At 33.5% G+C, this 22,172-nt stretch overlaps 6 protein-coding genes across 6 annotated transcripts; 3 read left to right on the top strand and 3 right to left on the bottom strand.

Annotated features, from left to right (window-relative positions):
- The first annotated feature begins 1,481 nt into the window (after nucleotides 1-1,481).
- Nucleotides 1,482-2,177, top strand: LOC127240601 (monothiol glutaredoxin-S6-like). The gene has a single exon (XM_051259348.1). The coding sequence runs from the start codon at nucleotides 1,708-1,710 to the stop codon at nucleotides 2,014-2,016; it is 309 nt and encodes a 102-aa protein (XP_051115305.1). The 5' UTR covers nucleotides 1,482-1,707; the 3' UTR covers nucleotides 2,017-2,177.
- On the bottom strand, nucleotides 2,177-7,823 carry LOC127240600 (4-alpha-glucanotransferase, chloroplastic/amyloplastic). Its single transcript, XM_051259347.1, has 17 exons — nucleotides 7,227-7,823; nucleotides 6,870-6,932; nucleotides 6,461-6,549; nucleotides 6,311-6,371; nucleotides 5,400-5,478; nucleotides 4,821-4,957; nucleotides 4,565-4,723; nucleotides 4,411-4,487; nucleotides 4,143-4,282; nucleotides 4,034-4,065; nucleotides 3,876-3,950; nucleotides 3,698-3,770; nucleotides 3,518-3,606; nucleotides 3,157-3,201; nucleotides 2,868-3,020; nucleotides 2,561-2,690; nucleotides 2,177-2,462 (listed from the first exon to the last, which is right to left on the bottom strand). Exons 1-16 carry the CDS (start codon nucleotides 7,533-7,535, stop codon nucleotides 2,586-2,588), a joined length of 1,686 nt encoding a protein of 561 aa, XP_051115304.1. The 5' UTR covers nucleotides 7,536-7,823; the 3' UTR covers nucleotides 2,177-2,462; nucleotides 2,561-2,585.
- A 657-nt stretch (nucleotides 7,824-8,480) lies between these two features.
- LOC127240648 (uncharacterized) lies at nucleotides 8,481-9,107 on the bottom strand. Its single transcript, XM_051259443.1, has 3 exons — nucleotides 8,962-9,107; nucleotides 8,850-8,893; nucleotides 8,481-8,717 (listed from the first exon to the last, which is right to left on the bottom strand). The coding sequence occupies exons 1-3, from the start codon at nucleotides 9,083-9,085 to the stop codon at nucleotides 8,592-8,594; spliced, it is 294 nt and encodes a 97-aa protein (XP_051115400.1). The 5' UTR covers nucleotides 9,086-9,107; the 3' UTR covers nucleotides 8,481-8,591.
- Nucleotides 9,108-11,010: 1,903 nt separating this feature from the next.
- On the top strand, nucleotides 11,011-11,767 carry LOC127240550 (nuclear transcription factor Y subunit B-1-like). Its single transcript, XM_051259274.1, has one exon. The coding sequence runs from the start codon at nucleotides 11,131-11,133 to the stop codon at nucleotides 11,698-11,700; it is 570 nt and encodes a 189-aa protein (XP_051115231.1). The 5' UTR covers nucleotides 11,011-11,130; the 3' UTR covers nucleotides 11,701-11,767.
- Nucleotides 11,768-13,859: 2,092 nt separating this feature from the next.
- LOC127240487 (cytochrome P450 71AU50-like) lies at nucleotides 13,860-15,481 on the bottom strand. Its single transcript, XM_051259200.1, has 2 exons — nucleotides 14,552-15,481; nucleotides 13,860-14,474 (listed from the first exon to the last, which is right to left on the bottom strand). The coding sequence occupies exons 1-2, from the start codon at nucleotides 15,479-15,481 to the stop codon at nucleotides 13,860-13,862; spliced, it is 1,545 nt and encodes a 514-aa protein (XP_051115157.1).
- A 3,563-nt stretch (nucleotides 15,482-19,044) lies between these two features.
- Nucleotides 19,045-22,154, top strand: LOC127240055 (alanine--glyoxylate aminotransferase 2 homolog 1, mitochondrial). Its single transcript, XM_051258491.1, has 9 exons — nucleotides 19,045-19,429; nucleotides 19,857-20,087; nucleotides 20,230-20,400; nucleotides 20,563-20,706; nucleotides 20,780-20,959; nucleotides 21,102-21,327; nucleotides 21,424-21,537; nucleotides 21,627-21,713; nucleotides 21,802-22,154. Exons 1-9 carry the CDS (start codon nucleotides 19,184-19,186, stop codon nucleotides 21,843-21,845), a joined length of 1,443 nt encoding a protein of 480 aa, XP_051114448.1. The 5' UTR covers nucleotides 19,045-19,183; the 3' UTR covers nucleotides 21,846-22,154.
- Nucleotides 22,155-22,172: the final 18 nt, after the last annotated feature.

Here is a 22,172-nt window from a genome sequence, read left to right as displayed (position 1 = left end):
ATAAAAATTTATCAATTTTAGACTAAGGTGGTTAACCGGGACTGAACACGACCGTGTTGGATGACTTCGAAGGTGACTGGGCGTCCCAGGCAGCCAACACAGCCGAGTTGGTCTCAACACGACCGTGTTGATTACGTTGCATTTCTGAACACTTTATGTCCATGTTTTCAACACTGCCATGTTCTAGACCATGTTTCTGCATGTTCACAAGCATATTTTCAATATATTATTATTTTCACTTTTTGGTTAAAATTATTTGATATATATATATTTATAATTCAACAAAAATATTTTTTACAATTATTTCATAATATAAAAAATAATTAATTTTTAATATTTTAAAAATAATATTTAATATATTAATATATATTTTTAATAATCATCATTATATATATTTTTAAAAATTTATCGTAAAAATTTTAAAAAATTATTTTAAAATAATTATTTCTATAAATTATAAATTAAATTGATTATTCAAGATAATATTTTAAAATAATACTCCCTCCGTCCCAAGTTGGATGTCTGGACGAGAATTTAGGATAAGTATAATTAGTATATAATTAAGAATGTATTTGTGAAAATAATTATTATATAATATAAATAATTATAAATTAAAATTAAGATAACTCATTAGTTTAATTAAAATTAAAAAAAATTTAAATGATTATATTAAAAATATGAGCTAGAATGTTGAGAACATGGATATTAATATAGATGTGTTCAGAACACGGGCAGAGTCGGTGTTCAGAAGTGCAGGGTAATCAACACTGACGGGTTGAGACCAACATTTTTTTGAATGAGACCAAAATTGATAATTATGATATTGAATGAGACCAAAAATGATTTTTGCTCTAAAACTTAGCTTTCCGCTACACGCACGGTGGGCTGCCGTGGGGGCATGGGCGTGGGCGTGGCGTATGCCTACTTGTTGATGCATCTCAAATAACAAGATTCTCAAAACAGGGGACACAAATATCCATCCCTGTGGATGCCCACTTAACTTACAGCAGGCCTTAAATTATCTATCGAAAAAAGAGAGAGAGTGTTTTATTCATACATACATATATATATATATATATACATTGTCAACTATAAGTATTTCTAGTCTCAACTTGACACAAAAGTAAATACCATTTCAGAATGGGAATTTACTTATGCTTGAATCCAGCATCAAATACTGATAAACTTACTATTAACAAAAATCTACAATATTAAAGATTTTCTAACCAAACTTCATAGATGGACTGAGGAACATGTGCTAAAATACCAGTTTTCTAGGCGAAAGGTAAAAGTGCGCGCAATTTTTTCAAGAAAGGATGATATATCTGTAAATATCCTAAAAGCAGCATTGGAAAAGGAAAGGACAAGTAAATATATATATATATTCGAGCATATAATAAAGTGAGGCTACGGCTTCTAGTTAAATTTATCAGCAGCAATGTATTGACAAGCAATCATCATAAACAAACATCCCTTATTCCCTCTATCTATTTATTAGTCATCCATCTTTCTCATGCATGATCACATCGTGTGTGATCGAGGACAGAATCCAATCCAATCCAACCGAATGTATCTTACACCTTCTCTTTCATCCTTCCCTTATATAAAGAGACCTGAGACCCGCTAAGTTTCTCAGAAAAGATTTACAGATACCACAAAGCACATACATATTCTAAATCCGCTTTTGAGTAATTCGTAAAGAAGAGGATGGATGCAGTGAAGGTATTAGGGTCTGCAAGCCCGGTGGTGATTTTCAGCAAAACCAATTGCTGCATCACTCATGCAGTCAATGTGCTTATAAGGGATTACGGGGCCAACCCCGTGGTATATGAGCTGGACAAGCTCCCAAATGGGAGGCAGATGGAGAAAGCATTGATGGAGCTGGGATGCAACCCGAGCACCCCGGCAGTGTTCATAGGGAGGAAATTTAGAGGGGGATCGAATGAGATTATGACCCTCAATATCAAAGGGGAGCTCAAGCAATTGCTTATTGATGCCTATGCTATTTGGGTATAGAACTATAGATACAGCATATACATACATATGGTCGAGAGTTAAGACTAGTTAACATCTACTTTACAGCTTCATCTTGTGCAATATTGAGGAACTCTTTTTGTTGTAATGTTAGTGTGTATGTGGGATCAGCAGAATTAAATGACACACTGCATTTTACGTGACTTGCAACCTATTTTACTTCGACAGAATGTTAATTTTATTTCTTGAATAACATAGATAATTACCACTTAAGACTATAATCCAATCTGATTAACAAACTTGATAAAAATCCACTTGATTTTATCTAATTCTCGAGTTTATTGTTACGGTGGCACAAAAACACATACCAAGTTGCGGCCTCTGTGTGTCCAGACCTAAAGATCCATCACAGCACAAGAATGCAACCACGGGTTTGTTTTGATCTCCAGCCAGTTCATCTCTTGAGATCATATAGTATATATAATCACCTGGAAAGAATTAAAAACAACTTAATTACTAGCTGAATCCATATAAATTGTATTGCATTGCTCATTTGTCTGTCTTGCCAATATCTGAATCCACTTACCAGTCTCAGTTGTAGTTGCTACAGATTACAATCGACCATACATCAGGAGCATGTCTCGCAGGTTCTTTGCTTCAGATGTCAAGCAGTCAAATGACTTAGACTTGGGTATTCTCCAACTCCAATTTCCGTGCTGCACATAAAACATAATCCAACTCCCATTAGCGGTGCTTCTCATAAAAATCTGAAACCCTGTGAACTATATGCCTGAATCTATCGAAGACATACATAAATACATTCCTATATTTTAAGATGTTTAGTAGAACAAAAAAGAACAGTATCAATAGGCACACCGAATGAACCTGACTACCTGTGTTGCTGGAATATTCATCCTGGCCGAACTTCCCAATCTGAGTATATCTTGCATGGGAATGATTGCAGTGTGTGCAACTGACGAAAGGGCTGCCCGAATTAACCCCCACGAAATGTCATCTTCAACAATGTAACCAAGGTATTTAATCACCTAAACAATATAACATTGCCACATTTAAATACAAGATTTTTGCCGAGGAACAATTAAACAATTTTTCTATGAAATAAAGGGGAACAAAGGTAGTGTGAGTGTCTGCCTTCAAAATTCTCACACTAAACATACTCACATTAGATTTTTCTTCTTGTGGCAAGACATCCCACCATCCTTGTATCTGAGTATATTATAGTTGTGAATTAGTACTCGACTGAGCAATATAATTGCCGTGCCCATGGCCCCCTCAAGAAAGTCTACTATTTAAAAATGACTGGTGGATTAAAGAGCAAATGCCATAAAAATTACTTCCGAGATGAACCTCTTATGGCAAATAAAAATAACTGTGCTACCATCCTTGCTCGTGAAAATGTTTTGCTGATATGGAACTACTACACTCTTCCTCATCAAAGAAATGAAGCATAAAAGCTTGCATATAAGTGCCATACTAAACAGACAGGCTTGTCCATACGGGAAAGTCTATGGCGAATACATACTGTGTCATTGTCATGGGTACCGGTATACACTACTTGATTTATTTCATGATTGTGAGGTAGATGTGGATTCTCAGCATCACTTCCAAAGCCTGGATAAAAATACAAAAATTATGACCAAGATGTGAACAAACTCTCTTTCAACAGATTTCCAACATAGGATAAGATGCGAAAAACGCTTACCAAACTGGAGGACTGCCATTCCAGGTGCGCCTATGGACCTCCTAAGTTCCACTACATCTTCCGTAATTACCCCCTGGAGCAGTATAAAAAACACAAGACTTCGACTATACCCTTGTGACAGAAAAATACATTTTTGGTATCCATCACATGATTAATATGAACTAATAATCGATTGTACCAAGTCTTCTGCTATAATATTGATTTCTCCAACAGCTTTAAAGATGGCATCGAAAAGAGATTTTCCAGGTCCAACCTACTGCCAATCAGAATATCATTTTGGAGCGTCTAGAATTGTTCATCGAAGAATTTCCAAAATTTATACAAGAGGATGCTGACCTTCCATCGGCCTACCATTGCAACTTTTGCTTCTGCAATGAAATTGATGAAATGTTACTGCTCCAGTACTCCTTGTAACAACAATACCACAAGAGTAACGTCATCTCACCAGAAGGAACAGCCCAAAAGCCAGCAAATCCTCTAAAATGATCAATCCTGAATTCATCAAATAGATTCTGTGCCCGTTTTAGACGCCGTACCCACCACGAGAATTCATCCTTTTCCATGGCTTTCCAATCATACAAAGGGCTTTTTAACACCAAAAAGCTCATCATAAATATATATATTTTTACATGGCATTGAGGAATACAAAATTCAACTAACATTTATATTAAACATGCAATATATGTACATTCAATCCCTAGAATAGAGTCAACCTGTTCCATAGTTGACCAGTTTCACTAAAAGCATCTGGAGGAACTCCGCTAACTTGAAGGGGAAAGCCATCTTTTTTCTGTAGTATCAGAGAAACTTTAAAGAACCATATTAAACACTTATGGAGTGCTAATTGTCAAGAAAGGGAGAAATTACCAGCAAAAATTGTTTCCTGTTAGCCCATACGTCAGCACTATGATAACCTACATATATAGGCATATCTCCCATTATACTGATTCCTTTCCCATGAGCATAATCATGGAGTTTCTGCCATTGTCGTTGGAACAAAAATTGCTGAGCAATAAAAGTATCTATCTGTGCAAGAGAACCAAAATTCACATGTCATGTAACCTTCCTCCACTAGAGCTGAAAGCTGAAAGGGAGTGCAGGCGAGACAACATCAACATCTTACAAATTCCTTTTTGCTTTGATAAATCTCTTCCAAAGCAGCAAGATGACGATTCTTCAATGATTCAGGCCAATCATACCAACTTAAAGTATTCAAAGTGTCATCAATTGCAGCAAAGTAAGCTGCATCTTCAAGCCAGCCTATGCAACTTTATAGCATTAGATTAGAACTAACAGGTAATTTATGGTTTCTAACTAGGTACTTTAAAGAATTAGAGAGCGAATTCTCAAAGTATTATTGAACCACACGACTTACTCCATGAACGGGTTATCTGGACACAGACTTTTTTATGGCAATTCAAAGTAAAATAATAACAATAATATAAATATTTACACACACACAACTACATGTATTGAAGTGGCTTCCAAATAGTGGATTAATGCATGATAATAAAAGAACAAATTTCCCAGAATAGTTTCATGGCATATTTCATCACCAATTGACCATAATCTGGTGTGAGCATTTTTTTTCGGAACTAAAAGTGGTTTAAAAATTCATTCCCTACTTATTGAATGTAAAGATTCTTTTTTAATGTTCATCTTGTTGGACCATTTACTCACATAATGGAAAAACAAGTGTTACCTGCAATATTTGGATTCTTACGAAATTCTTCAAGTTGGTGCTTCATGTTCCCCTCACTTGCAAGGAGCCTCTTTGCAGCCTAAACCAGTAATGGAAACCGAACTACACTTAAAAGAGTTGCCTTGTGATTCCACCATTCAGTATGCAGCAAGCATGCTGACTATTCGATATGAAAAACAAATCCTTCCAAGTAGGGTAATCATTAAACTTAATACAACTATAAAAGAAGAATATTCAGGACCTACAAGTCCCAGTGAATCAGGATAACAAACAGCAGAATCCTAGTAACAATATATCAAAGATTCACACTACAACTAAAATCAATCATAAAGCACTTGGCTTAAAGATAATCCAACTCAAAGATGTATTAATGCAACTATTACAACCAAGTAATCAAAATAACAAGCCAATACTGGTTATCAACGTTTCCGTTTAGACAGAAACTTTTGGAGTTTTGAAATTTTGGATATAGTGAAAAATTAGTATTTGATGTGATGTTTTGTGTGAGAAAAAATGTGTTTGATGTAATGTTTTTCCAAAAATTGAATAGTGCTAAAATTCCAAAAGTGTATGCAAACAGAGCCGACAAATTTATTCCAAAAAATTTTCTTTTCGTCTTATGAGCTTTAAGGTGTATGAAGTTTCATATTTGATTTTCATTTTATGACTAAATGGTTTGGCGATAGGACAATACACATATGTGCATAAATGATAAGCTCATTTCATGCTGTTTGTATAGATCACAGAGACATGATATGGTTTAATACTTTAGCGATTTTTAATAGTCTTTGATAGATAAGAGTAATTCCCTGGGCAAGCTGTTGCATAAAAAATCACTTTAATTCACAGAGACAATAGTGTGTAGTACTACTAGCTAAATGAGGAACTGAAATGGTGTATTTATGTGTTACCAAAGCTACCAAAGGATCCTTGATCTCAGCAACAGCTGAGTAATTCACATGATCCACGTCTCTGCAAGTAACAACACGCATAAGTACGAGTGCATATCTAAATAAACCTTTGAAACACTATAATACAGTATTGAGTGACTTATTTCTTACAGTGGTTTCGGAAGCTCCTCTTTTGATAGTAGTCCATCTTTGACAAGTTCCTCAAGAGAAATTAACAGAGTGTTCCCACAATTAGCATCCTAACAGTATGCAGCCACCACGAATGCAGTTAATCAATTTCACAGAAGAATAGCATCACAACATCATGCATATAACTTTCACTAGCACTCAAGAATATACAACTACGATCAAATGCATATCATATCACTGAATGTATAACTCATTTTCCATGATAGGAACACAAGCATTGTAGCATTGCAGTTGTATTATTGCTAATCCTCAAGCTATAAGTTTTTATATTTCAACTTCCAGTCTGCATTTAATTTGTCAGTCAATCTGTAATGTATTCAAAGTAACTGTGTAATAATTATATAAATGAAGTGACAGAAAATTCAACAACCTGTCCAGAGTAGGGAGAGCCCCCTTCACCAGCCCTTCTCCCAGGAGGAACAAGAGGAAGAACCTGCTAAAACGAAAAATTGATCTTATTTTTCCTGGTTCAATTTATTTAGCAAAAGTGAGGAATGTGCATTAAGCATATTGACTTCCCCAATTTAAAGCTTTACTTTCATCTTCAAACATCTATTCACTAGTCCATCAAATTAGACCACAAGCAAGTGTGAAAATGTCACACATTCAAGATCAAACCACAACACACAATAGTTATACGACCCTGCTACATCTAGAAAGCTTTTTATCAAACAAAAAATTTTCGAATTGCTGAAACAACTTCAAACCACTGAATGTGAACAATGACCTGCCAAAGGGAGCAACCGGCATCGTGAAGCCAGTCGAGGAAACGGAAGGCTTCAGGGCCAAGATCCCCAATGCCATAAGGCCCCTGAAACGACGTCGGATGGAGGAGGACCCCCGCCCTCCTTGGATTCTTCAATTCCCGTTTAGGGAGCCAGGTCTCGTAATCCAGCGGCAGGTCCTCACCTGCCGATAGGCTGCCCCCATTTTTGAAATTAACACCGACACACCTCGGCTTGGCTGGACCGGCAAGAAATCGATTTGGAGGGGAAGGAATCGAGACGGGGAAAGTGAGAGAAGTACGAATCGCCATGTGAACGGTTATTGGATCCCGTCAGCGACTTCACCGCGCTAAATGTATACACTGAATTTCGACAAAAAGGGGTAAATGGAAATGCGAAGTGGGCGGCGGTGGAGAACGATAAGCACGTGAATAGCTTTCGAAATGTGGAAAGTGAGATTTTGGGGTGCGATAAAAGTTACAGCTCCCAATTCATGGTGGGTGGATTGAATTCAGTGTCGTCACTGCAAATTTTCATCTTTCCATTTTTAGTTACATTCAGATTCAGAACTCTCACCCAGTCCAGTCCAGTCCAGTCTAGGATCAAATCACCACATCATTGCCTAAACTGCAGGGTGGCAGGTAGGATTGGAACTGTGGCTCTCTTTATGTATTAATACTAATCGTATTCTTAAATTTATCAGGGTGTGTTTGTTTTGCGGATTGGATTTAAAATATATTATTTATCTTTATTTTTTTAAAAAAATATATCAAATCAAATATCTATTTATATATATAGTATTATATAACTATTCGAATTTAAAATTTGTATGGTTTAAATCCCCTCACATTCCAAACCCCCCAAACAAACACACCCTAAGATTATATTCCTTCCGTACCAATACAATAGTCTTGTTTACCATTTTTATCCGTACCAAAACAATAGTCTTATTTTTATAAATAATCATATCATCGTAAAACTGCCATTACTTTTTTATTTTTATTACACAATTACCACTATTTTTTACACTAATACACTGAAAAAAAATTTTTTTTTATTTATACTTTTTATCAACTATCAATATAATATAATATTAATATTTCTTAAATACGGTGCTGAACCTAATTAAAACTATATTTATGGGACGGAGGAGTACTGTTTTAATTATTGCATTCAATATTAATTTTTCATTAATAGAATAAAAAAAAAAAAAATGGAACAGTTGAACAATGATTCAATTTAAACAACCATAGTCATTAATGTAATCACTCGAGACTTAATTAAATTACAGATGATGAGGCTGCCATATTAATGGCATGACATTAATTAACAATCATAAAGTCATAATCATAAATAATATATAATTATTATTGTGGTGTGTTGTGTTGTGCAGTGGCTGTTGCAGGCAGAGGATGAGTAGCTGTAGGAATGGGAGGATTGTTAGGAGGAGTCGGGCCCCTGGCTCCCACCTGCCCCTCTTCATTTTCTGCATTCTGTCAAAATCCAATATAAAAAAATAAAAATAAAAATAAAAATAATAATTAATTAATTAATTACTGCATGTACCGTATCAATGTATCTTAAATCATCTTTAAAAAAAAAATAAAATAAAACAGCAAATTTACCTCCTCAACTTCTTCGCACTCTCCTCCTCCCGCGCTCTCGTTTCCTGAAATTAAATTAATTAAAGCATATATATATTAATTTAATTTAATTTCTAGAGTGAAGTGATGATACCTGTTGGCGGTGCAGTTGGGGGAGGGGGAGGGGGAGGAGGAGGTTTGGTGCAGCCACAAGACTTAACAGATTCCACCAGATGAAGAAAGCTTTTCTTCATCTTCTCAACAACTCCCGCTGCCATTAATTAATAATCAAATAATACTAATTAATAATCTGTATTGTGTGTGTGCTCTTTAACGTAACATATCTATATATATAAAGGGGTGCCTGTGCTCGTGTCAACCAATATTTTATTAATATATATAATGTGGATTTTCCAACCCTGCCCATGTGCTTAGAAAGTTGTTCTTCTGCTTGAGGTAATTAAATCAAAATCAGACAATTAAACGAACTGGATCAGCTAGAGAAGAAATTAATTAATTATATATATATATATTGAATGTTGTTTATCTTTTTTAATTATATATATATATATATTAACCCCAGCCTTGGCCATTGTACAGTGCATCGAATCGATCATCTATGCATATATATATATATATATGTATCTCTGGCTGTGATGATCGTCATCATACCTTTTCCCAGGACAGGAGGCAAGAATTGAAGGGAAGGGAGAAACGAGGAGGCTAACAACACAGCACGTACGTCATCGTTATAAATATTTCTAAACATGTGCACGCCCCGATTCGGATCCTGCCCATCCTTCGTAATAATATTCAATATTAAATACTCCCTTCGTCCAAACAATAAATATACATTTACTTTTAGCACGTTGGTACGTAAAAATGGTGGAATGACATTTTTGCCTTTACTTTTTGGTATAAAAGTAATGATGTGATGTAAAATAAGAATATTTATGAAAAAAAACGGTTACTTTGTAATTGAACGTCCCAAAATGTACTATAATACTATTAACTAAACTTATGCTTAATTATACTATAAATAATAATAACAATGGTTAAAATATATTTACAAGTAATATATTATTATATTTATGGTAGTTATCGTTTGTAAAACTATTATCTTATTTAGATGATTTGCATATTACTATAAATATAAACATATTCTTATTATTGCAATAGAGAATTTCAGTTTATTATTCTAACAGCAATAATTTTTCCATTAATTTAAATATTATTATTATTATTAGTTTTTGTATATATAACACATAAACACGTTTTATCACTATAATTATTATTATTAATAACTTGCCTGTGAATATTGACTTAAAAAAAGTGCATTAGAATATAAATTGTCGTATCACATGCCGTCCAAGGTACAAATCAAATACAAAAGTTCTTTTTTTAAAAAAAAAAATATATATATATTTTATCAAATTTTTATTATTTATTAATTTTTTTAATATATCAAACAAATACTGATTTTTTATTTTTTATATTATTAAAAATAAATTTTATAAACAAACAAGCTAAGTGTTTTTGGATTAATTTTTTTTTTAATGTTAAGTATAAAAATTTAGTAATATCTTGTATATATTATATACTCTGTTATGTCTCACTTACCGTGTTCATATTTTCAAATCGTATGTTCGACTTATTATGTCATTTTTTTTTAAAAAAAAGAATTATACATTTTATTTTTTAATTTATAAATTTTTTTATTTTATCTGAATCTAAATTTAAAATTACTTTTATTATATAATAATTATTTTTACTCATACATTCTTAATTATTTATTAATTATATCCATCGTAAATTCTCATATGTACAATAAAAAAGATTGGAAAGAAACTATTACATTAATATGAATATATATTGACACAAACCAGAAGTGCCATTTGGCAGAGTTCTATATGCCGTTGAGCTTCAATGACCGACTATTAAATAAAATATTTTAAATATATTCCACGGGCTGCACATATAGTTCAACTACATCATTATTCTTATAGTCAAACCACACAAACTTGGTCAAACATTTTTTATTTTTTGATGTGCAGCCCTTTATTTCTCTAATATTATTATTATTTCCCCCCAAAAAGAAAGTCAATTCATTAGGTAACCACAAATAATTTATATTTAACAACATATAGTTTGATTCCCTTACATTAACAATAAGACAATTACAACCTTTTGTAGTACACCTTTTTAAGTCCAAAAATTTCCCTATATATGTCAACATCAAAATCCAGCCGTCCATTTTTTTTCTCATCAAATCTCCACCATAAAACCCCTTAACTTTCTTCTTCATTTTTCCTCACTTACCAAAATGAAGAAAACCAAAAACTCCACTACCCCTAGTTCTTACAACAACAACAACAATAATAATAACAACAACAATAACAACGACGATTTGGCAGATGTCAAAGACCATGATCGGCTCCTCCCAATCGCCAACGTTGGACGGATCATGAAAAAATCCCTCCCAACAAACGCCAAGATTTCCAAAGAAGCCAAAGAGACCGTCCAAGAATGTGTATCCGAGTTCATAAGTTTCATCACTGGCGAGGCAGCGGACAAGTGCCAACGGGAGAAAAGGAAGACGGTGAATGGGGACGATATCTTGTGGGCTATGACGACCCTTGGATTTGAAAATTATGTCGGATCCTTGAGGGTTTATCTAAACAAGTTTCGGGAGAGCGAGGGGGATAAGGCTAGCCATGACTCGGACCGTCCTAAGTACTCGTCGCATGTTGATGTGAATGATCTTGATCTTGATCTTGATCATGATCAAAATCTTGATGACAAAGATTGCTTGGATTTTGGTACTAATGATGACTATGATCATCATCAAGATGGGGTTAATGTTGTTGGCAAGAATTGTATTGACTTCCATTGATTGTGTAATTGAATGAATGGAAATATACATATCTATAAGCAATTCTCTTGTATATGAATTTTAGATAATGAAGAAGATCGTATACTTATCTTAAAAGCATGCTCATGTATCACCAAATATAATAATATACCAGAAAATTATATTTTTAATTGGGATAGAGAGAATAATTTTTTTTAAATAAATATTAAAATAATATATGAAGAGATGAAAATATGTAATTCCTTGTTAAATTTACATTTATTTTTCCCTTAAGTCTATCCGTCAAATTTGTATAATAAATAACTACCGTAAGTACCCGTGCTACGCACAGTATAATTAATAAAAATTATAATATAATAATTTATATAATTTAAAATAAAAAAATTAATCCAGTATGAAATAAATTACAATTAAAATATTTGCAAAATTTAATAAAAAATAAAATAAATTAATATATTTTAATTAATATATTTTATTTTTCATTAATATAACATACGAATATGAATAAAAAAAGGAATTAAATTTAAAAGTAAATTAAATAAACAAAATTGAAAACACTGATATACATATAAAATTAATCTAAAATTCATTAAATTTTTTAAAATTTAAAATTTAAATAAAATTATTTAAAAAATAGATATAGGATATCACATATTTGTTACTAAAATATTATATATTTATTTATGGATTATAATCTAATAAACAAAAAAAAGTAATAAAATATAAAAAATTTATGAAAAATTTATATAATAAAAATAGTTAATTATAATATTAATAAGAGAAAATAATGGAATAGTAAACTATAATTTTGAAAAACTATACAAAAATAAAAAAAAAAAAACAAAAGAAAAAAAATTTCAAAATTATGAGATTGCAGGATTTTAAAACTTTTAAAGAAAGTGGATCCACACCCTTTGCTATAGTTATATATATAGAATATATAGGATAAGATAGAATATGATAGTAATATTTATTTTTCTATCCACTCATATTTTAAACACATAATAATTTTGCTGAGGACATTATATGGTGTGTTTGTTAGACTGATTGGATTAGATTTCCACTGTTCATCTCATTTCTCCCTCTCCAAACATCAAATCAAACACCTATTTTTCATTTTTTATATTATACTAAAAATCAATTTTACATTCAAAATATTACATAAACACTTATTTATATCACATCATACAACTATTCAGATTCAAAATTTTTACTATTAAAATTTCAACTTAAAATCCAAAACCCAAACAGACACACCCTCAATGTATACTATTAATTAAATATATTCTTTAATATGTTTTTCAATATATCTATATGTAGTTTATATTTTTATATTAAAATATTATTATTTTTTCTTAATTTTTCTTTAGGATCAAACAAATGGAATTTTGTTAAGTGAAGAAAATATGTATCTTCTCCCGACAGTGCATGTTGGAGATATATGGGCAATAATAATAATAATAATAATAATAATAATAAATTGTTTAAATAGAAATCTACATTGAATTGTTTTAATATTAAGAAAAACTGGAATGGGCTAGCCCAATACAATCTGTACATAGAGCAGATTAGGTTATTTTTTGTATGTTTTAACCTGGCCCGAGATTGGTCATGTTCAATTTAGTATAATTTAAAAGAATATTGATAATAATAATTTAAAAAATTAAGTATTTAATTTGATTTTTGTAAGGAAAAAAAAAAAAAAAGGATACTTGATGTTACTTTTAAAAAAAGTCATAATTGAGTATGGGTTTGTTCTTTTTATGAAAAATACAATTTTTCAAAAATATATTTTTTTAAAAATAATATATTAGACATTGGTTTTTTTAGTTATTATGTAACTTTTTATACCAATATAAAAAAAGTATTTTCTAAAACCATTTTATTAAACATATGTTGGAAACGGGGATGGAGGATCGCCAACTCAGATCTATATGTCAGATGCAAAATGACTGTCTCATTTAAAAGTTCGACCCGTTAGGAACGGAACAATTAATTATTTATCTAAAAATAAGAGTCCCAATGACATTAATTTGTTCTTTGTTTTCAAGATTTGCTTGTAGCACTTATGCACAATAGAAATACGTAATTAATTATGCATTTCCCTGTCAGCTGAAACTTTTTAAGTGAAACGATCAATTTACACGATTATGCGATAAATTTTCTTATTGCAACAAGAACTAACATTTCAGCCTCAAACTTGGGACAACCACCAAAGGATTCGCCCGCGCGACAACCAGCCCGAACTCCTCGGTCATGTCCAAATCTTTTGGCACCAAACCATCCGGCAATCGCCAATCGAAACAATGGACTAATTGCGACACGATTAGCCGGACCTGAGTGAGCCCGAGCTGCATTCCCGGGCAGCCTCGTCTCCCGGCGCCGAACGGGAGAAGCTGAAAATGTTGCCCCCTAACATCCACGTCAGACCCGACGAACCTCTCGGGAAAAAACTCATCGGGATCAGCCCACGCATTAGGATCGCGCCCGATCGCGTAAGCGTTTACAATCACCCGCGACCCTTTCGGTATTTCGTAGCCTCGAACCGTGCAATCCTCCATCGCGTAATGAGGGATCAATAGTGGCGCGACGGGGTGTAGCCGGAGGGATTCTTTTACGACCAATTCGAGGTATTCGAGGTTTTCCAAATCCGACTCCTCGACCATCCTGTCGAGCCCGACGACGTCCTCCAATTCCCGCTGGAGCTTCGCCATTGTCGAAGGACTTTTTATGAGTTCCGACATTGTCCATTCGATGGACGCCGCCGCCGTGTCCATCGAGGCTGCAAGCATGTCCTGCGATCAAAAACAACGTTATTCTCGAAATCAGACAACATTTGATGCCAAAAAAAAAAGAGCTATCGACGTCGCACCAACAATACGGATTTAACATGGCGACGATCGAACTGAAACTCCGTTCCACCAGACGCCATAATCGACATCATCGTATCGACGATATCCTTCGTCTGATTACGATCATCGTTGTCGTCGTGATTCTCTGCAGCCTTAACATGCTCGTCGATAACTTTCTCGAAGAAATCGTCGAACACCTTCGACAGCGATTTCATCTTCCTCGTAAGCCCCTGAAGATCCAAAATCCCGAGAAACGGGAAATAGTCTCCGAAATTCGGAACCGCGGCCAATTTCATTCCTTCTTGGATGACTTTCTTGAACCCCCTCTCCGCGTCGATGTCTTTATCCTCGTACTTCTTCCCGAACACCATCCGACAGCTCATCTCAACGGCGAGCGAAGAAATCATAGCCGTTAGATCGACGGGCGCATTCTCGCTAGCATGATGTGCAAGTGAATCGATCGTAAGGCTGAGCTCCTCGCGGCGCATGGGTTGAAAAGAGTTGATTTTTGACGTGCTGAGCAACTCGATGGTGCATAGTTTGCGCATGTTGCGCCAATACGGTCCGTACGGGCCGAATGAGAGGTTGCTCTGATCCCACGAGAGGTATTTTGCGGCTTGATGCGGGGGGCGGCTGGCGAAGACGAGGTCGTAGGTTTTGAGGAAGAGTTCGGCGGCTTGTGGCGAGGAGACGACGATGTTGTCGACGAGGCCGAATCGCATGTGCATTATCGCGCCGTGTGTTTTCGCGAGTTTTCGCAAGTCTTGGTGCGGGTTCTTGCCGAGCATGTGGAGGTGCCCGATGATCGGGAGAGATTTCGGACCAGGTGGAAGACGACTGTTCTTGTTCTTGTTTTTGTTTTTGGAAGTTGTTAATAGATGGAGTAAGAATATTATTGTGGCTAGAATGGGTGTGGATGTGATGATCCAAATGAAGGGGGAGATGGCCATTGTGTTTTTTTTTTTTTTTTTTTTTTTTTGTGGTGATTTGTGTGGTTTGATTTAATTTGGGGAATCTTTTTGTTGGTTGGGAGTGAGATTTATAGAGAAAAGAGGGGTTGGAGTGGCATGTTTGGACATTAATGGAATTTGATGTAATAAGATGATTTTTTATGTCATTTTTTGAGCGGTGATGAAATTGATGTGAATAGGATTCCGACAAATTTGGAGCTAATATCGAGGGAAGTGATGACGAGGGAATATTTAGAATGATAATCGTTGCGTTACTCGACTGGGTGGTTATTTGATCGAGTATGAATTTTAAAAAAATATAATTAAAAATATAAAATGTTATTTTTAAATAAAAAAAGAAATAATATTATTTTGTTCAATTCTAAAGGTATCATTTAAAATGATAAAAATATTTTTATTAATATCTTATAATATTATTATAATGATATTTGTGAAAAAATAATATATATAAATATAAAAATATTTTTAATGATAAGTATAATAACATAAAACATCGAATAGATAGAATATTTTTTTACTAAAAAAGAATAATATAGATAAATATGATTAGTGTACTATTAGGATTAATCAATACAAATTTGGTGTAAACCGATAGTATATCGGTATAAATAAAACATATAATAGACCTTGTATATGATAATTATCTATACAATACATATTACTATTGATCGAAGTACATAATATATCTACGCAACATACACTATAAATCTAAGCTATCAACACGTTCTTCCAATTAACAAGACATATGTATATAACGATAAGTGTATATTTTGAATAAAAAATAAGTTTTTAATATAATATTTTAATAAAAAAAATATGTTTTAAAAATATTCTTCCACCCACAATATGTAAAGTAAACATTTATTTTTTTTTCAAGGTGTATAAAAAATAATAATATTTTAATTATAATGAGTAGTTAAAAGTAATATAATGATATTTTTGCCTTTAACTTTTTGTGTAAAAGTAATAATGTGAAGTAAAGTAAGAGTATTTGTGAAAAAAGTGAGGCACTTAATTAAATGTATGCTTTGTAATTGGCAGTCCCAAAATAAAAATGTATATACTTTCTAGCTGCATGGAGAGAGTATAATATTATATTAGTTGATTGTGATACTATCACTGTAGACATTGTATTTTAGGAGGGGTGTAATTAGTAGATAATTAAAAATGTATTGGTGAAATAATTATCCTATAATATAAATAATTATAAATTAAGATTAAAATAACTAATTAGTTTAATTAAAATTAAACAAAAAAATAAATTAAAAAATTTAAAATGAGATTAAAGTGTCTAATCATTTTCCAAAAAAAAAAAAGTAACATGGTATGTGGGACGGACAGAAACGGCAACGTGGACATAGTATGTGGGACGGAGGGAGTATAATATAATGATATTTTAAAAAGTATATAAATGATTGAAGTAAGAAATTTTTTGATAAATTGAGTGTATAAGTAATTGTGATATTTTTCTAAATAAAGATAATACTTCTTCTGTAATCCATCATCCAAATTTATTCTCAATTTTTTTTTTTGTCATCCAAACTTATTTTTATTTTTATTTTTAGTAAAAAAAAATCATTTTTCTATTTTTCCTTTATCTATTTTTTTTTTTTTAAAAAAACTCGTATATGGTCAAACAAATATACTTTTACATGAGGGAGAGAGTATTGAATGATATATTTCCTCCGCCGCATTGAAAGGTTGTCATTTTCCATTTTTGTCTGTTCCAAAACAAGGTTATCATTTCCTAATTTAATTAATGTACTACGTACCTAACATTATAAATATCCTTCCAACTTACATTATATTACACAAATGTCGTTATTTTTATATTATACAATACTAATAGAGGTATTTTTGTCTTTTTCACTACAATCCTTATAATATTAATATTAAAAAATTTTCGTACAAAAAGTAAACAACAACCTTGGAACGGACGGAAGGAGTACATTAGAAAGTGCCTAAAACTATTTACAATGAATGTGGTATATTTTCTTAGAAAAAAAAAAAGGAATAAAAACGAAAATTTGGTTATGTTTACTTGTAAGATTTTATAGCTCTGATTTTACTATTTTAATTTTTTTTTCTCTCCAAAAACATCAAATCAACAATTAAATTTTTATTTATTTTATTACATTAAAATTTAATTTTACATTCAAATCATCACATCAATACATATTTATATTACATCAAATCACTATTTCAATTCAAAATTTTACTATTTAAAATAAAAAACCTCACACCATTCACCCCGATTTAAAGCAGCCACGAGGCATACTTTAATTTGTTAGGTACGGCTACATTATCAATAAACATATTAAATGACAATTGGATTGTAAAACAACTAATATTCTATTTAATCATTAGTAGTATATATTAATAATATATATATATATATATATTCGATTAATTAAAAGCATCTTATATATATATATATATATATATATTAGTGTTCATTGTGCCGATTAAGAGCGGAGAAATCCAAACTTCATCTTATCTCTAGTTTGGATAGAACGAAAATGTTGGGGAAAAACAAACATGAGAGGGGCTGTTTTTTTGTATTTTAGTTTTTAGATTTTTAATTAAATAATAATAATAATAATCCATTAAGTGCATTTTAGTAAATTTGTCATAATCAATCAATAAATAAATAAATCACTTCTATGGATCTCATTTGTCAAAACAGAAATTATAAAACATTACAATAGATGCTCGCTTTCAGGCAGTGATTGCGAGTTTTCATGTCATCAAAGAAAAAAACCAACTTAGTTGTCCCGTTTGATGGTGTGAAAATAGATTCAATGATCGTGAGGTCATGAGTTCAAACTTCGACGCTTCAAGGTCGTGCCTACCACATATAGTTCGCCTAGTGTGACATTAAAATTTTTTATAATACATAATATTAATACAAATAACCTTATTATTTAAATTAATATAATACAAATACAATAAATGAACATAATATAGTGAGAATTAAATCAAATATCTCAAACGAGTAGCCCAACCAACTTTTTATTTGAAAGGAGTGTTACAATTGAGTTAACTCAACATTAGTATTATAAAAAATTTATTTTTGAATTTTTAAAAAAATATCTCATATTAACGTCTTTTTTAAATCTCCCACACTTAAATTTGTACCCTACAATTCTCTCTAGTTTGAATTTCAACAAATTTATCCTCAAATTAAAGTCTTTTTTTTTTTTTTTTTTTAGTGATATTCCATATTAAAAAGTTACAATTCAATTCTCTTGAAAAATAATTTCTAACTCATTTTGATAGCTTTAATATCGACACGTGTGAAGATTCCCAATAAAGATTCTTATATGAACAATAGACCTTTGTAGATTTTGATGATAGTGAAACACTGGACCCTCATGATGCATTTATATTTTACAAGATCCAGGGACCCAAGCGCCAGGACCCATTATAACTACATTCGACGGCCCTGTGCAATTACTGATCTAGAACACCTAACTCCGGGACCTCTCAACCCTCGGTATCACGTTTTGCTCGAAATCGGTGGAATCTTTTTGGATTTGGGCTGACTCAACTTCGAACCCAATACAGATCATCCGATAAGCTACAATCATCCATTCCTCCACCCACCGCCAGCATTCGATTATTATTTATTGGAATTGGATGCAAATTCAGTGACGAGTGACGACACCGTTTCTATTATCAATGGGGTTGGGGAAGAAGCTTCTGATCGGAAGATGTGCGCGAGCATTCGTCAGTAACCGTTCGAGGCGGTGGCTTTGCAGCGGCGCAGCGGGGCTGCAGCGCGGCGAATCCACTGCCGTGAATCCGCCGGAGATTCCGGCCTTCGATTACCAGCCGAAGCCGTACAGCGGTCCGTCAGCCGATGAGGTCCTACGGAAGCGCCAGAGATTTCTAGGACCTTCTCTGTTTTATTACTACAAAAAACCAGTAAGCCCTTGTTAATTACATTCGCGAATTTCCTCGAATTGATTATTGCATTTGAGTTATTTGGAGTACGTTGTTCTGATTTGATTGATTTCGAAATACTACAATCATCATCTTTCCTTTCGCCTGTTTTAATTTTGAATTTAATTATTGGCAGAAATTGGTGTGCTTGCTTGTAGTTAGTGATCGCTGATGATATGAAATGTTATGCAAACCTTATTTAATTCAAGATATTTGAAGAGATTCTTGTGTTTAGATATGTTTTGTACCCAAAATAACAAAAAGTATTTGATCAAAAGATGGAAAATAAGTACTTAATTTGATATTTTTGAAATGTATCGATGAACAGTGTAAACAGTGATTTAAGAACAAACAGTGTTTTCCTTATGGCTGCTATTCATTTGTGTTCTTGGATTTTGCATTGGGACAGCTTAATATTGTGGAAGGGAAGATGCAGTATTTGTTCGATGAAAATGGAAGGCGATATCTTGATGCATTTGCAGGAATTGTGACGGTTTCTTGTGGCCATTGCCATCCCGATGTGTTGGACGCTATTGTTGAACAAAGCAAACTTCTCCAGCATGCAACCACAATATACCTTCACCATGCTATTGCTGATTTCGCCGAGGCTTTAGCATCTAAAATGCCGGGAAACCTCAAGGTTATTTATTCGATGTCCACCTGTTCTGATGTCAGATTATTTGGAGCATTTGAATGCCACACATTACCACATTTATCATTTGATTGAAGAAATGACTTGGTTATAGGTTACTATATAAAAATTTCAAACTTTTGTTTTGTAGGTTGTGTATTTTGTAAATTCAGGGACAGAAGCCAATGAGCTGGCTATGCTGATGGCGCGACTGTACACCGGTAATCTTAACATGATAGCCTTGAGAAATGCATATCACGGTGGAAGTTCTAACACAATAGCATTGACTGCTCTTCACACATGGAAGTATCCAATTCCTCAGGTTATCTTCGGATTCGATTAGCTCAGCTTTGTCTTTTGAGTTCTTATGTTCCCTTAAATTAACAAAATTCTATTGAATCTTTTAGTTTAGAAGGTCCATAAACAAAGGCTTGATGCATTCAATTCCTCATATTTAATGTATTGAACACTTTGTTATTGGCAGGGTGAAATTCATCATGTTTTGAACCCAAACCCGTACCGCGGAGTGTTTGGTTCTGATGCAAAGCGCTATGCTGAAGATGTACAAGATCACATCGAACATGGAACCTCGGGCAAAGTTGGCGGTTTCATTGCGGAGACAATTCAGGTTTGTCTCCATTACTTTTATTCATGTAAAACTCTGTTTTCGGACGCATTTTTTTTATATTCTAAAACCACAGGGAGTTGGTGGAGCAGTTGAGTTAGCTCCGGGATACTTAAAAATGGTTTACGACATTGTTCATAATGCTGGTGGTGTCTGCATTGCCGATGAGGTTCAAACTGGCTTTGGCCGCACAGGCAGCCACTATTGGGGTTTTGAGACACAGGGAGTCATTCCTGATATTGTTACCATGGCTAAGGTTTCTCCTGTAATCCCTGATCTCCGAGCTTTGATTTTTTCACTTCTAACTGAAAACTATAATCAGAAGTTGAATTCGACTTGGTGAATGTTTGCAAGTAAAATAATTTCTGGAAAAAGGTTAATGGATTATCGAAACTCAGGGCATAGGCAATGGTTTGCCACTCGGAGCAGTGGTGACGACTCCTGAAATCGCCAGCGTCATGTCACAAAAAATACAGTTCAACACTTTTGGAGGAAATCCCGTCTGCTCAGCCGGAGGACTTGCAGTGCTGAATGTTATTGATAAGGAGAAACGTCAGCAGCATTGTGCCGAGGTTGGCTCTCACATGATTGAGCGTCTTAGGGATCTTCAGCAAAAACACGATAGTACGTTTTACATCTTTTTTCTCTTGATGATGGTTTGTTGGTTATCTTTATATTCATATTCATTGTAAAGAAAATTATTGATGAAATTATTGCTAGTAATCGGCGATGTGAGAGGAAGAGGCTTAATGGTGGGGGTAGAGCTTGTGAGCGACAGAAAACAGAAGACGCCCGCCAAGGCAGAAACTGCAGTGTTATTCGAAACTCTCAGAGGTTTGTATATCCTTGTGAAGTCCATGTTCTATCTTGGAAAAATATTGGCTCGCTGTAATTTTCGTGCATTGCAAATTTGTTGTGTTTAGAACTCGGTGTTCTTGTTGGGAAAGGCGGTCTTCATGGGAACGTGTTCAGAATAAAGCCGCCGATGTGTTTTACCAAAGAAGATGGAGGTAATTCCTTGAAGAACTCGGCTATTACAGCCTCCGAAACTTCGCCTACAAATGTTGTCCGGTTGTCAATTGTTTTGGTTTTTTGTAGATTTTCTGGTGGATGCATTGGACTACGCCATATCGAAGCTGTGAAGAAATGTCATTCTGCAGATCGTGCCATGATCGCGAGGCGAACATTTGTAAGAATAATGTGTTGAAGCCTCCCCCCTCCCACTCCCCCTGCTTTAGAACCATTTTTATGTTTCTCCTTTCATTTGCATTTACCGAAAATAAGTTAATTCTTATTTCGATTCGTGTTTTTTTAGTAGAAATGTTGCTAAGTGAAGCTATTTGACTCGAGCCTGCGAGAAGCTCGATTAATAGCAATGTTTATGCCCGTAGATAATCCGAAATCGAGTTCATCATAGATATGAAATGTTTGTGTTAACATTTTCAATTGAATTGAAGGATTCTGATCCT

The sequence above is a fragment of the Andrographis paniculata genome, unplaced genomic scaffold (assembly GCF_009805555.1).
Source record: "Andrographis paniculata isolate CXL003 unplaced genomic scaffold, ASM980555v1 Contig79END, whole genome shotgun sequence".
Classification (NCBI taxonomy): Eukaryota; Viridiplantae; Streptophyta; class Magnoliopsida; order Lamiales; family Acanthaceae; genus Andrographis; species Andrographis paniculata.
This window is presented reverse-complemented; position numbering and strand designations above follow the sequence as displayed.